At 39.2% G+C, this 15,606-nt stretch overlaps 1 protein-coding gene across 1 annotated transcript in view; it reads left to right on the top strand.

Moving 5' to 3' along the window:
* ATG7 (autophagy related 7) overlaps nucleotides 1-15,606 on the top strand; it is a 90,994-nt gene that overhangs the window by 11,169 nt on the left and 64,219 nt on the right. The window contains exons 13-17 of the mRNA XM_030956818.1: nucleotides 2,372-2,566; nucleotides 5,841-6,044; nucleotides 6,834-6,949; nucleotides 7,840-7,915; nucleotides 9,039-9,119. Of these exons, the coding sequence (XP_030812678.1) occupies nucleotides 2,372-2,566; nucleotides 5,841-6,044; nucleotides 6,834-6,949; nucleotides 7,840-7,915; nucleotides 9,039-9,119 (672 nt within the window). The remainder of the gene's footprint in view (nucleotides 1-2,371; nucleotides 2,567-5,840; nucleotides 6,045-6,833; nucleotides 6,950-7,839; nucleotides 7,916-9,038; nucleotides 9,120-15,606) is intronic.

The raw sequence follows: 15,606 nt of genomic DNA, 5'->3' as shown, positions 1-15,606 counted from the left end.
AAAAAGCTACTTTATTTCTGGACCTCAATATTTATAGAATTCCAAAAGTGACCATGGATTGGAGGATGAAATTGTCACCTCTCCAACCAACAGTCCGTTAATTCTCTCCTCCTCCAGAAAGGAGTGTAAAACAATCATTATTTACATGAAAAGTGCGTGAGAAACTCCAGTACAAAAATGTAAACATCAGAAGGCTCAGAAGAACTTTAGAAGAACAGGGAGACAGTAAATATTTGTAGTAATGAAATATAATTAAGGATCATTAAGTCATTTTGTAGCTTGTTGATAGTGAAGTGAAATTTTTTCCTGTCTAGGATGATCTAAGGAGCTTTGAGTAATGCCAGGTCAGATTTATTAATTGTCTACTCTGGGAGCAGGTCCTGAGGGAAGTAATAAATGTATTTTTGAGATTTCCTATTATGTTTCAGACCCCAAATTTGCAATCTTCTCTAAACTGGTTTTCTACATTAGAAGATATAGCTTAGTTTTTAACAGCCAGCAAAGGGAACAATATACAGTCCCCTTTTTTAAATGTCATTCTAGTATTTTATGAGATTGAAATGAAATATTTTGGATAATTTGGAGGCATTTAAAAACTTTTCTTAGATTCCTGAGATTTTGGAACTCTGTGGAATGAGCAAGATCTTTCTTTGGGGATATATGTGGACATTTACTCTTCCTTAAAATAATACCAATGTGCCCTTTGAGCTCTTTTTGCCATTGTTGGGCTGCAAGGTGCACCTCAGCCACTTTGGCTGGTGACTGCTGTCTTTGTTTGGAGGGACAGTTATTCAAATAAAATTGTTGGAGCTGCCAGGCTTGTCTGTATTCCTACAGCTGCAATGCCTGCATTGAGCTGTTTTTGGAATTCTGGTAGGATTTCAGTATTTACAAACCACATTGACCATTTTGTGGTGCAGTTAATTCCAGTTAATTATTTATTTTAATTTAATAAACAAATAATTGCCCTCCTAAGTCACCAGCAGTGTGAGTTGAGCTGATCTAATCAATCAGCACTTGAGCAGCACAGGCTTGATGGGTTATCCATGAACACTTTACTCAGGCACAGCATGGATTAAGTTCTGTATTCCACAGCCTTTTGGAGGAGATGATGGCACTGGAATTAAAGCCTGCCCCAGTAATTTCCTGATGTCTGTGGTGATGGTACAGAGGGGAGAAAAAGGTGGATCCTTTGGTATGGTTAGTGCAGCTGTTACCCACAGTCATTTCTCCAAGCTGCTAGATGGGCCTGGTTCTTTTCATCCTCAGGGAGATTTCTGTATGTTATTTCTGTACGTCCACCCTTCTGGTCATTTAACTCACCTGGATTTTTTAGTTGTGCTGGTCATGAGTTGGTCTGTGCAAAGGCACATTCCACCAACTGTCCTCTCCTCTCTTCCCATGGAATTTTCTGCTTGGTTCATCCAGTTTTTACATTTTGGTTTTTAATTCTTTCCTGCAGTGCCAAGCTGGGAGGCTTTGGCAAGGCTTGTTCTTCTGTGACATAAATGAGGGCTCCATCCTTCCCTTCCCTTCCCTTGCAGCAGATGGCTGGCAGCTTGTGCTGACACACTTCCAGAGGAGTGAATAAATTGTTTGCATTGTCCATGCATTGTGTGGATTCTTCTTTGGCTCAATATTTGCTCTCAGTGTGTCCTGCCCAAGTAAGGGGCTGGAAGAGGGAGATGTTTCTGCCACAGGATCCTCTGCTCAGTGCAAGCCTCTAGCTCTGCAGTGACAAGTCTCAGAAGTGCTTTTTGCTGTCTCAGGTTCCCACATGGCTGGGGAATTACAGGGAAATCATCCAAGGCTGTTCTCCTCCTGAGGAACTGAAAATAAGGAGCAGTGTGTGTGATGCTGCACGTGGCTGTGGCTGAGGCAGGATTTAGCAGCAGAAATACAAACTGCAGCCTGTTAAAATCGTGTGGGAAGGGGCTGGGAAGAGAATCAGGGCACAATTTTCAATCACAGATCATAGTCATGTGTGAATGTGGCTGCTTGGCTTTGGGGTGCTCTTTGTAACCCCTGGGATCAGGAGCAGATCCACTCTGTTGTTGCAGTGATTTACTAAGCCTGCTAAGACTTTGAGTGTGTTCTGCATAAATCCAGAGTGAGAAACCCCAGCACTGTGCCTCAGTGCCCAGCCCTGCCCCACAGAGAGGTGCAGGGAGCAGAGCTGCCATTCTGACAAAGGGGATTGAATTTATCCTCTGATCCGTGCTGAATTTTATACCTGTTAAATCACAAAGTCACTTTCTGAACTGCTGATTTTCTCTCTGCTGATTTGTGCAATGATCTGTGCTGAATTTTACACCTGTTTAATCACAAAGTCACCTTCTGAGCTGCTGATTTTCTCTCTGCCTCTCTCTAGAGCTCCGAGGGTTACAACATGAGCATCCCCATGCCAGGCCACCCAGTGAACTTCTCAGAGGTGACCATGGCCCAGGCTCAGAAGGACGTGGCACAGCTGGAGGAGCTCATCGAGGGCCACGACGTGGTGTTCCTGCTGATGGACACCAGGGAGAGCCGCTGGCTGCCTGCTCTCATCGCAGCCAGCAAGAGGAAGGTGTGCCACGAGCCTTTCCCCTTTCTTTTTTCCCTTTCCTTTTTTTTCCCTTTCCTTTTTTCCCCCTTTTTTTTTTCCCCTTTCTTTATTTTTCCCTTATTTCCTCTTTCCTTTTTTTTCTCTTTCCTTTTTTTCCCTTTCCTTTTTCCTTTCCTTTTTTTCCCTTCCTTTTCTTTCCCTTTCCTTTTTTTTCCCCCTGCCTTTTTTTCCCCTTTCCTTCTTTTCTTTCCCTTTCCTTCCCCATTAATGGCCAGATGGGGTGTTCCTGCTGATGGACACCTGGGAGAGCTGCTGGCTGCCTGCTCTCATTGCAGGTGTGCTGCCAATCCATTCATTTCCTTCCCCTTTCCTTTTCCCTCTTTCCTTTCCTTTTCCGCTTTCCTTTCCCCCTTTCCCTTCCCCCCTTTTCTTTCCTCATTTCCTGAAATTTCCTTTCCCCCTTTTCCTTTTCTTTCCCCCTTTTTCTCTTTCCCTTTTCCCCCTTTCCCTTTCCCCTCTTTCTTTTCCCTTTCCAGCTCTCATTGCAGAGAGGAAGGTGTGCCACCAAGCCACTCATTTCCTTTCTTTTCATTCTCCCTTTATTTTAAATCCTTTATTTTTTAATATTTTTTATTATTTTATTCTTATTCATTTATTATTTTATTTTCATTCCTTTATTTTAAATTTCTGGCCCTGAGCAATGGATTTCTTTCTTTATAGCACAAATGAGCTTCCCTTTGCCAGTGGAGAGATCAGTGTCCCTTTAGTGAGGGCTTCACTGAATCACAACCTCAGGTGTTAAGTGTGTGTAACTTGATAATTCATCAGCTCCTCCTTAATCCTCCTGGCCTTTCTTGCACCTGTAGTCTTTCTTTCTGTTGTAGCTGTTTAAAAACAGCACAGAAATGACAAAATGAGCAAGTTTGCAAAGCTTGCTGTCTCCTTACCAAAAATCTGATTCCATTCCCCATAGGACTGACTCTCCGTGTTTGTTTAAAAATAAATATCAATAATATTAACCCATCACACAGCCCAGGCAGGGTGTTCCTGGCATTGTGTTTGTGCTACTCATGAACACAAAATTCCTGCTACCTACTGAGCAGGAATTTGTTTGGAGCAGGAATTTGGAGCAGAAATTATGTGAATAAAGCGATTTCTGACCTTTCTGTTCTCCATCAGAGCTGCCAATATGAGCATCAGGAAGTTCACTTTTTAAATCTCTTGAGAGTTTGAAAACAATTCAAATCAGCCAACTCGCAATTATTATGGCAGTTGGCTGATTTTAATTATTATTTTTGTTATTATTACCACAAAATCTTTGTGTTGTTTTGGTACCATACAGAACTTTTTTCTTCAACTCAACCCAAACTCTACTTTCAAATGTGTTGAGAGGTTTTCAAAACTTCAGTTTTAAAATTTCAAAATTTGAAGCTGGGAAGTGCCAGGGCCAGCCTACTCTTCCACGTGGTATGATGGTTGGGAATTTCCAGCAATATGTGGAGTTTTATGTGCATATTTTCTATGAATCCTGCCTGGTTCAATCAGGATAGAATGATTTTATGATCTCCAAAACTTCCCTCCCATGTTTTCTTAGCCAGCAGTGCCCCTCTACATTTTTCTTGCAGCACTTGGATAATTTTGAGGCTAAATTTTGAAACTTTTTGTGACATTTCTCTGTTACTCCGTGGTGCAGGATGTCTGCATCGCAGTTGATCGATTTGATAACATCTCTTCGATCTGAGGAGATGGAATTCTCTGTCACTGAAAAATCACAGCAGGGAAATCTCCAGGTGTCCAAACAAATGCTCAATATTTTATGTTGGTAAACACTCAGTGAGAGCTCTGCTCCAAATGTGATTTTGTGTGGCACCTGCAGATCTCAAATACTGCTCAGTTTGGTCCCAAAGGTCTCAAAAAGAAAATAAAGGAGGTGGTGAGGGATGATTTGTGTGAAATGCACACCACAGGTCTATGGGTAGCAAAGAGTTCTTCTCCCCACTCCACCATTCAAGTGCCTTGGGGATCTTTGCCATTCCTGCAGTCCTTCCCCAAAACAAGCACCTCAGACAAACCAACCCCTCAAATGCTAAATCCTCATGTCAGATATTAAATCTCTGCTCCTGCTGACCACTGGAGCTTGTTAAAATTTGCTTCTTTTTTCTTTTTTTAATCCATGCCAAAAGATACTTCTCCATTTGTCTCTTGTACTTTTCCATTGTCTCTTTATCAAAGCCAGATGATTTTTTTTAATTAAAGCTCAATCAGTTAGAATGAAATAGTTACCTGCCTGTAAACTGAGAAGAAACAGTTGATTGCAGTGGGAATTGTTTAACAATATCAGTAATTTCTGCTAATAGCAGCTCTTACTCATATTTTGGAAGTGGAACACCTTATTCAGGTTTTACAGGTAGATGCAGTGAGAAGATGGAATCTTTTAATTGCACAGATTCCACAGCAGGGCTCCCCTTCAGGACTGAGGAAAAACAAACTACTCCAAGGCTGAAACAATATGCAGAAATAATTGGAAATACTGAGAATGATGATGAGACTCAAAGCTTGCTAATTAAGATGAGTAATTCTTGAGAGAGCTTCCCTCAGAGTTCTTCTTTTGAACAATTCCTGGCTGGAAGAATGGAAAACGAGGAAGTGCTGCAGCAGAATTTCTACCAACAGGAGGTGCAGATGAAGCAGTGTATCTTCCTTTATATTTGACTGGCTGCAGTCATTATTGTGTTGATATTTGTGCTCCAGATTCCTCTGTGCACTTGCCACAAAGTGGAGAGAGAGGGGAAATGAGGACACGGGAATTGTGCAGCACAGCTGCTCCTGCTCCCCATGTGACTAAGCAGATGCAGATGAAGCCCATAAGTAATCATTAATTGCTTTCCTTACTGAGCAGAAATTGCTTTGGATAACAGATGGTGTTTCATTGCTTGAAGCTGCTGTTGCTTTTTTTTTTTGTCACAAGTTTGTGTAACAACTAGAGGGAATCATTCATTGGGATCAGATTGCCCTGAAAGGCACAGGAAAGGACAAGGCCTTGTGACTTTCTGAAACAGACTTTTAATTTGGTTTTGGTTTTTTTCTAAGGGCTTGACAGCTGGAATTCTGCACCTTTCAGAAGCTCTGTTGTATATGGCTAAGGTTGTAAATATGCAGTTAATGGGTTGCTCATCCATCTCCAGCCTGTGGGGTTTTTGGCATTTATAGTGAATAAAAACCTCGAGGCTGCTTTTTTCTTCCCCTCCCTTTTTGGCTCACTTAAAATCTGTTGTTCTCTCTTTATTGTTCACAGTTGGTCATCAATGCTGCCTTGGGGTTTGACACTTTTGTTGTTATGAGACACGGCCTGAAGAAACCAAAACAGCAAGAATCTGGTGATTCCCGTTTCAGCAACACCTCTGCTTCTTCTGATCTGCTGGGATCCTCACTGTTCTCAAATATCCCTGGCTACAAACTGGGCTGCTACTTCTGCAATGATGTTGTGGCACCAGGAGATGTGAGTAGAACCTTATGCAAACAGTGATTAGATCTCTCTTTTGTTGCAATTGGAATTTTTATTTGGTTTTAATGGCGTTTCCTAAAGGGATCTGCTACTTCTGCAATGGTGTTCTGGCACCAGGGGATGTGACTAGAACCTTATGCAAACGGTGATTATATATTATATATTATATATTATATATTATATATTATATATTATATATTATATATTATATATTATATATTATATATTATATATTATATATTATATATTATATATTATTATATATCTCTCTTGTGTTGCAACTCGAATTTTTATTTGAATTTTAATGACATTTCCTAAAGGGATCTGCTACTTCTGCAATGGTGTTCTGGCACCAGGGGATGTAAGTAGAATTTTATGCAAATAGATACTATATATTATATATCTCTCTATTATATGCCTATATATTATATATTATATATCTCCCTTTTGTTGCAACTTGAATTTTTATTTGGTTTTAATGGCGTTTCCTAAAGGGATCTGCTGTTTCTGCAATGGTGTTGTGGCACCAGGGGATGTGAGTAGAACTTTATGCACTTGGTGATTATATCTCTCTTTTGTTGCAACTCGAGTTTTTATTTGAATTTTTAATGGCATTTCCTAAAGGGATCTGCGCCGTGTTGATGCGCGTGAGGTAAAGAAGTAGCAGATTTTTATTTGGAAGCTCACAGATGTGAATTTGACAGCACTGGAGGTGTTTTGGACAGGGCAGCTGGTTCCTTTAGAGTTCTTTTGCCTTCCCTTCAGGGTTGTCTGTGTTTGTAGTCCACCAGGGATCGCACTCTGGACCAGCAGTGCACGGTCAGCAGGCCTGGACTGGCCATGGTGGCTGGAGCCCTGGCCGTGGAGCTCATGGTTTCTGTGCTGCAGCATCCAGAAGGGTGAGCCATTGCTGTTCCCTGAGAAATCAGACCAGTTTAACAGAATCTGTAGTGAGGAGGAGGAATTACACCTCAAGAAGGACAATTGTGTCAGGGGTGATGTCTGGAAATGAATGCAGTGTGCAGTGTTGGAGGGAACTGCTTCATCAAGTCTGAAGTTTTTCTTGTCTCTCTGAATTTAACCTCAGAAAAGTATTAGGAATACTTCAAAAGAAGAAAATCTTGCTGTTACTAATCTTGGATTTGCTTTCCCCTTTTCCATCCCCCCTTTTCCTTTCCCCCCCCTTTTCTTTTCCTTTCCCCCCCCCTTTTCTTTTCCTTTCCCCTTTTTTTTTCTTTTTTCTTTTCCTTTTCTTTTTTTTCCCCCTTTTCTTTTCCTTTTCCCCCCTTTTCTTTTCCTTTTCCCCCCCTTTTCTTTTCCTTTTCCCCCCTTTTCTTTTCCTTTTTTCCCCCTTTTCTTTTCCTTTCTTTGTCCCCCTTTTCCTTTCTTTGTCCCCCTTTTCCTTTCTTTGTCCCCTTTCCTTTCCCTGTGATGAGGAGCTGCTGTAAGGTGTGGCAGGCACATGAAGAGCTTCAAGATAAGCCCTGTGCTGCAAATCTTATTTAAAACTCAGTGAGCGTGCCACAGAAATCACTCTGAAATTCTGCACCCTGAGCATGAGACTTGTTTCCTCTCTTTAAAACCTGGGAGAGAAGAAGTGACTTAGGAGTTGCAGATGAGTCTCAGACTGATTTATATATATTTATCATGCTGAGTCTTGGTTCCTATGAAACAGACTTTCCACATAGATTCCTTGACTCATTCTAAGCTGTAGCAAAATGTCTGGAAGCTGCCTGGAAATTCTGAGTGTGCTGCCTTGCTCTAATTTTCCCTGTTGTGTTTTTGGCAGTGGTTATGCTGTGGCCAGCAGCAGTGATGACAGAATGAATGAGCCACCCACTTCTCTTGGGCTTGTTCCTCACCAGGTAAATCATTGGTGATAAAACCTTTTGTTGAAGAGCTGGGAACTGATCATCACAGATGTTGTCTCCTTAAAAAAAGGCTGATTCTACTTCCCAGAGGATTAACTCTCCATGTTTGTTTAAAAATAAATATCAGTAATATTAACCCATCACGCAGCCCAGGCAGGGTGTTCCTGGGACTGTTTGTGTGCTCATGGACACAAAATTCCTGCTACTACTGAGCAGGAGTTTGTTTGGAGCAGGAATTTGGAGCAGAAATCGTGTGAATAAAGCAATTTCTGACCTTTCTGTTCTCCATCAGAGCTGCCAATATGAGCATCTTGAAATTCACATTTTGAATCTCTTCAGAGTTTGAAAATAGCTCAAATCAGCCAACTCCCAATTATTATGTGAGTTGACTGATTTTAATTATTATTGATTGATGTTATCACGAAATATTCACATTGCTTTGGTACCGTACAGCACTTTTTTCTTCAACTCAACCCAAACTCCACTTTCAAACGTGTTAACAGTTTTTCAAAAATTCAGTTTCAACATTTCAAAATTGGGGTATTATTATTAGTATTGCAGAGTTACTGAAGTTCTGTGCCCGGTGACATCTCTTCATTGTAATAAACAGAATAAAAAAGGATGATCAATACTCCAAAGAGTTCACAACTGAAGTGATCAAACCCTGCTGCAAAGTGTTGTCAGAGCTCCCTCTGTTAGCAGAAAGAGTGGTCTGGAATTTTAAAATTGCCTATCAATAATATCATATTAACATCATAACTGAGGAATGCACAGCAGTTAAATATTCAGACTCTAGGTTATGGAGATGGAGAAAAAATGTGTTTAAGCTGTCACACCATAGCTTTTGATTTTTCATGGAACTTTGCAGTCAGAAAAGGCAACTGCAGATGGTGCTGTGCCTCTATTTCTGGTGAAGTGATGCTGCATTTATTGTGCCATTATTTGTACAGAAAAGAGCAGTAATATGTGCTCGGTACAAATTCACTACAAGTTTTACTGGGAATGACTGTTAGAACATGGTGGATGTTCTTTTTATGGAATGTACCTGTCCAGTTTGTGTTGAATTTTGGAAATGTTTAAAATAGTAATGTGATTTTGTTTTTTTTCCATCCTCTAGATCCGAGGATTTTTATCCAGATTTGATAATGTTCTTCCAGTCAGCCTGGCATTTGATAAGTGCACAGCCTGTTCAGCCAAGGTAAGGCTGAATTTCTGCTTTCTATTATTTTTATATTTCTAGATCAATTTTGGGGAACTTTTTGACATTTTCTCTGACTTGGAATCTGTTCTCACTTCAGCTAAAAGTTCTTTTTCCATCATAGCCTTTTTTTTAGCTGTTTTCCAAGTTTCTTTGGCATCACCTCTTAGCATCCTGCTCTTTTTATCTCCACATAAATGCTGAAGAATCCAAGCTGAGACTGACCAAGACATTGCTGAAAAAATCACAAAAATACTTATCACAAAAATACTGTCATTATCTTTCAGCTTTGTAGGAAGGAATGAGGTTGGTATTATTTAAGAAATGCTTTCTGATGTCTGAAATTGAATAAATATCTCCCTTTAGCCTTCTGCAGCTTAATGTCTTTCCAAATAGGCAAAGCTGTCGAAATTTCAAGTTTCTGATACAAACCAGACAAATAACGAACAATTGAGGGGAAAAAATTGCTTCTTACCATTTCTTTGTTGAGCAGATTGTTCATTTTGCTGCTGGTGCTGCCAGTCCTGAGTCACCTCAGAGTTCCCAGCTGTTTCTTGGCTCTCTGGGGCAGCTCTTGCATTGTTTCCCTCTCCTGTGGCTTTCCAGATTTCCCTCTGGCGAGTTTTTTCTGGCTGTGGAGTGCAACTTCCAGAAGTTTTCCCTGGGATCTCTCAGCAGGGAGATTCGGAGGGTTTTTGCCTCATGGTTGGAAGTGCCATGAGTTTATTTCACCCTCCTCTACCTTGAGGAAGTGCTTGCAGAAAATTCTTTCTGTTCCTTTCACTGCCCTCATTCTCCTTCCAAAGAACCATCAAACAATAATGGGGCACTGGCAGTTTCTGGAGAAATTGCACAATAATTCTTCTCCAGGGATCCTTTTTTTCCCCTCTGGGCTATCTGGGTGCATTTGACAAGTTTTGAAGGACTCTCAGTGTGCATTTTCTCTTCCAAAGATGAAGCACTAAAGTTGGGTGTTTCTAAAAATAGCAGCAGTTGGATCTACCCTGTTGAAGAGCTGAAAGCTCAGCAGTAGCTGAAACCTTGATGGTGGAGAATTTGAACTGTTAAATGCAGCTTTTTTCTTTCTCTTTTCCTCTTATTTTCTCCTTATCTCCAATTCAGGAAACACTGCCATGTAAAAACAATAAAAATGTACATCCACACAGATAAATTCAATGCAGGGATCAATTTTTCCTGAGCAAATAATTTCCTCTTGGAGGTCATTTTAAGAGAGCCTCGTTTTACATAAACAGACTTGATGATTTAATAAAAAGTGCCTTGGATTTTAGCAGCTGTGCTATTCCCAGAGAGATCACTTTTCATGTGGTTTGGGGATTGAATTGCTTGTGTGCTGAAAAGGTTGCTCCATTGGCTCACGGATTTCCTTACAGTAGAAACACAGCCTTTGTTTACTTTGCTAACTTTATTTATTAGCATAAGAATATGTCACCCTGCATTATGTGGAAATCTGATGCTGATGCTTTGAAATGACAAATCCAATTATGATTTAATTGTAGTCTCTATGTTGGTTTGTTGTGCGAGGGTTTGTTTTTTAATAAGGTAATTTAGGATTTCATCCTGCTCCATGTCAGAATGACTGGAGGTTCAGACTTTCAGCACAGATAGAATTGAATTTGCTGGCATTGTGTTCATGGTGTTTTTCTTTTGTCAGCATTCTCCTCCTTGAGCTCCTGTCACTCTGTAACTCTTAAAGCACAAAATGAATGAATTAGGAATTCTAGAATAATCCCAGTACATCCTGAAACCATGCAGGAGAACTCAGGAGAAGCTGCTGCTGATCTGCATGTTTGGAGATTTGAGTCCTTTTCATTTGGACTCAGTCATTCCTTCATTTCTCTGCTTTAGAAGCTGCAGGGGCCAGACATGCAAGCAGCCAACTTTTCCCTACCAGAACTGTCCTGCCCAGGCCACGTGCCAGAGAAGCTTCCTGCAGGCAATTGTTCAGGAATTTTGGGATGCTCACAGCAGGAAACCGATCTATTTTTATTCTGGGCCAACTTTTCCTTGTATGATTCCCCCTCTGTCTTATTCTGGTCCTGCAGGAGCTGTGCTGGAATGTCAAATATCCCTGTCAGAGCTCAGGGCACTGGGAGAGCACTGAGAGCTCTTCTGGAGCCAAACTTGTTCTGGCACCAGCAAGGGAGAGTCCAGAGCTCTTTAGGATGGATATTTGTCAGGCAATATTTGGATGGATATTTGTCAGGCAATATTTAGGATGGATATTTGTCAGGCAATATTTGGATGGATATTTGTCAGGCAATATTTAGGATGGATATTTTTCAGGCAACATTTGGATGGATGTTTGTTAGGCAATATTTAGGATGGATATTGTCAGACAATGTTTGGATGGATATTTGTCAGGACAATATTTAGGATGGATATTTGTCAGGCAATATTTGGATGGATATTTGTCGCAACATTTGGCAATATTTTCGGATGGATATTTGTCAAGCAACATTTGGATGGATATTTGTCAGGCAATATTTAGGATGGATATTTGTCAGGCAAGATTTAGGATGGATATTTGTCAGGCAATATTTAGGGTGGATATTTGTCAGACAACATTTGGATGGATATTTGTCAGGCAATATTTAGGATGGATATTTGTCAGGCAATATTTAGGATGGATATTTGTCAAGCAATATTTAGGATGGATATTTTTCAGATAATCTTTAGGATGGATATTTGTCAGGCAATATCTGGATGGATATTTGTCAGGCAATATTTCGGATGGATATTTGTCAAGCAACATTTGGATGGATATTTGTCAGGCAATATTTAGGATGGATATTTGTCAGGCAATATTTGGATGGATATTTGTCAGGCAATATTCGGATATTTTAGCACATTTGGTGGATATTTGTCAGGCAATATTTAGGATGGATATTTGTCAGGCAAGATTTAGGATGGATATTTGTCAGGCAATATTTAGGGTGGATATTTGTCAGGCAATATTTAGGGTGGATATTTGTCAGACAACATTTGGATGGATATTTGTCAGGCAATATTTAGGATGGATATTTGTCAGGCAATATTTAGGATGGATATTTGTCAGGCAATATTAGGATGGATATTTGTCAGGCAATATTTAGGATGGATATTTGTCAGGCAATATTTAGGATGGATATTTGTCAGGCAATATTTAGGATGGATATTTGTCAGGCAATATTTAGGATGGATATTTGTCAGGCAATATTTAGGATGGATATTTGTCAGGCAACATTTGGGTGGATATTTTTCAGGCAACATTTGGATGGATATTTGTCAGGCAATATTTGGGTGGATATTGTCAGGCAATATTTAGGATGGATATTTGTCAGGCAATATTTAGGATGGATATTTGTCAGACAATACTTTTTTCTAACCCAGACATGGGGCAACTGTGAGGCATTTTCAGTCTAATTTGAAGGTTGAGACAATATAGATGTTATAATTCACACTATCACAACTACAAGCAGACTATTTCTTAATTACAAAGCACTACAAGCATTTCTTGGCCTATCAGCTTTTTACCACACCATACTATAGATGCCTTAAAATTAATAATCTAAAACTACCCATCAGTCTTACTGAAATGCATCTTTCATAATTCTATTTCTCTGAAGTATCTAATCTTATTTACAAAGCCATCCTTTGAAACTTTTTTCTAACTCCATTCCCCTCTCACAATATCTGTCCTATTCTATAACATTTCTAAATCAGCATTTCTTATCTCAAAGTTTACATACAAATATATTGTGTAAACCTTCTATCAAGCCCTGAAAACTCTCTACAAATCCATTTCCCACAGATATTTATTTGTAACAACTGCTTTACTTACAGGAGAGAGCATTTAGCTTATTACTGACTGGGCTAATTAACCTGTTTACCCTGTTGGGAGCAAAATGAGGCTGTTTGTTCATTATGTGGTGGTGAGAAGTGTTGCAATTCCTTGGCAAACAGATCTGATCCTTGCAGAAAACTGGTTAATGTCTTAAATCATGAATGTTAAAATATGTATTTTAAAATTTTAAAAAATTATTTAAAAGTATTTTAATGCAAAACTGCCAGTGTTTCTATTTTAATGAGGGCAATGAACATTTCCTTTTATTGCTCCCCTTTATTTCTTGTGCATCATGGAATGAGCAAGGAGACCCCACAGAGTTTAATGTCACAACTGATAATTGCCACCAAGCAACCTGGATATAAAGATGGAGAAACCCTCTGTTTTTACCCATTGCTCACATTTCTTCCAGAGCTAAAATCCAGCATCCATGTGCTGGAAATCTGACTTGTTCTCCTTAGAGATTTCTCTTTCCCCTACTACAGTCCTGCTCATGTGGAGCTACCCCCACTGTGAAATGCATCAAAATCAGCACAAGGTTCTCTGCTGATTTTCCAGTTCTTTCCCAACATTCTCCTCCATTTGCTGGGAGCTGGAGCTGCTGAAGAGGTTTTTTACCCCTTTTCACCCTCTGAGTTCCTATTGGATGTTTCTCAGTTTCTCTGCATGTCACCAAGGGGCAGACACTGGGATCAGGGATGGCATTGCTGGCATTATGTTACAATTTCTGCTTTCAGGCAGGATATTCCCCTGCCCATGCAGATGTTTTCCCTTTTTTCCATCTCAGGAATACATGAGACCCTTTTGCTGTGACATTTACTGAGCGCTGGGGTTGTGTAAGTTATTTATGAGTGTTTCAGTTTGGAAATCTGTCATCATGGAGCCTCAACAATGCTCTCATTGTTCTCCTCTGCTCACTGCTGCACCTGCATTTTTATTTGAAATTGTTCTGATCACTTATGACAGCAACCTGCAAGATTCCCTCACTCACTGATGCTTTTCAGTTGAGATAATTTTGATTTTGATTCCAGGCCCTTCAGATTTACCCTGACTGCACTAAGACATCCCTCTTTGCTTTCTCCCATAGCAATGGATGATCTGTCACTGAAACTCCTTCAAATCTTTTTTATATTATACATTTTTATGTTATACATTTTTATATTATGCATTTTTTATATTATACATTTTTTATATTCTACATTTCTCAAGTCAAGTATTGTGTGGATGTAAAAGTCATGGGGGGAAAAAGCCTTGGTGGTTTCTTTGCTAAAAAAAAAAAAAAGGAAAAAATCACTTGCAGGGCTTACAGAATTGATGAAGGAAATGGGGAGAAATGTTTGTCCTTCAGGAATGAACATTTCAAAAATGTAAGAGAATCTTTTACTGACATCATAGCACAGCTACAGGCACAAATCCTTTAAAACAGAGTCCACATATAACTTTCCTTATTTCCTGAATTTACATGTGTGAGCATTTGACAAGTCTCTGTGCAAATTAATATTGGATAGATTTCATTGAGTCTTTAATGAATTGCTAATACACCCAGGCATATTTTCAGCATCCTGAGTTCCATGTAGAAATTCTCTTAGAAATGAATAAAAATTAATTTTCCTGTTGTTACATTTAAATTTCAAAATAGTACGGTTTAAAGGAAAGAGGAAACCTGCCATTGTTTCAGACAATGGAATAATTTCTGACAGGTTGTATTTCTGTTGCATTTAAATGAAATTTTATGGGTCTTAAAGGGTTTCTTGTTTGGGATTTTTCCCAGTATTTCTTCTTCCAATTCAATGAAATTCTAACTACAATTAGGACAAAGTAAAGGACTATCCATGAGGAAAAAGGCAGCATCATTGCAGTTTTCTAATAGTGACATATTCAATATCTACTTGTGCCTAGAATATAATTTTTAATTATTTATATTAGAGATAATCTGTGCTGTCCTATCATCTCTCTGTGAAGCTGTTGCACAATTCCTTTTCTGTCAGTTAAAACAAAATTCAACTAAAATACTTTGGCTTGAATAACTGCAAAAACCAACTTGGAGAACACTGAAAACTGGATTAAAACTCAGGAATATTCAGTGTGTGGTGCTGGGGTGGTGATGATGATGATGGTGTTCACCCCACCATCAATTCCAGCCCTCATTCTCTAGGGTTCCACCTGGAACTCAAAAGATCAGTTGTTTCTTTTGCTGGATAGGAGCAATTTGTAGTTGTTCTTTATTCCTTCCATAGAATTTTTGCATTTTTGCAGCCTAGTGCTTTCTATTCCCTTGTTTATTGGGAAGTTATTCAGTTATTATTAGTTATTCAATTATTATTCCCAAGTTATTCACTTATTCCAAGGATTCAGTGCATATTCATGGAGACACAATATTTTTAATTATGTAAGTTGTTTCTCATTTTAATTATCTTTTCTATTTTAATTATTGTACTTGTTTTTCAGATGTTTTTCTGCATTCTCATTGCAGTCTTTGACAGGTGTCTGTCTACCTTGCTGTCTGTTTTCTTCAATTTAACTGTCAGCTTTGCTTTAGGGGAAAGCTGATCTTTGTTTGCAAGTATTTTTGAACAGTTTAAGCTAAGTTTGATTTTTTTTTTCAATTTTTTCTACAGTGTTGATATATCTGTCCTTGCAGAA

This window comes from Camarhynchus parvulus, chromosome 12, assembly GCF_901933205.1.
Source record: "Camarhynchus parvulus chromosome 12, STF_HiC, whole genome shotgun sequence".
In the NCBI taxonomy this organism is placed as follows: Eukaryota; Metazoa; Chordata; class Aves; order Passeriformes; family Thraupidae; genus Camarhynchus; species Camarhynchus parvulus.
The sequence above is the reverse complement of the archived record's forward strand: the minus strand, read 5'-3'. Positions and strand labels throughout refer to the sequence as shown.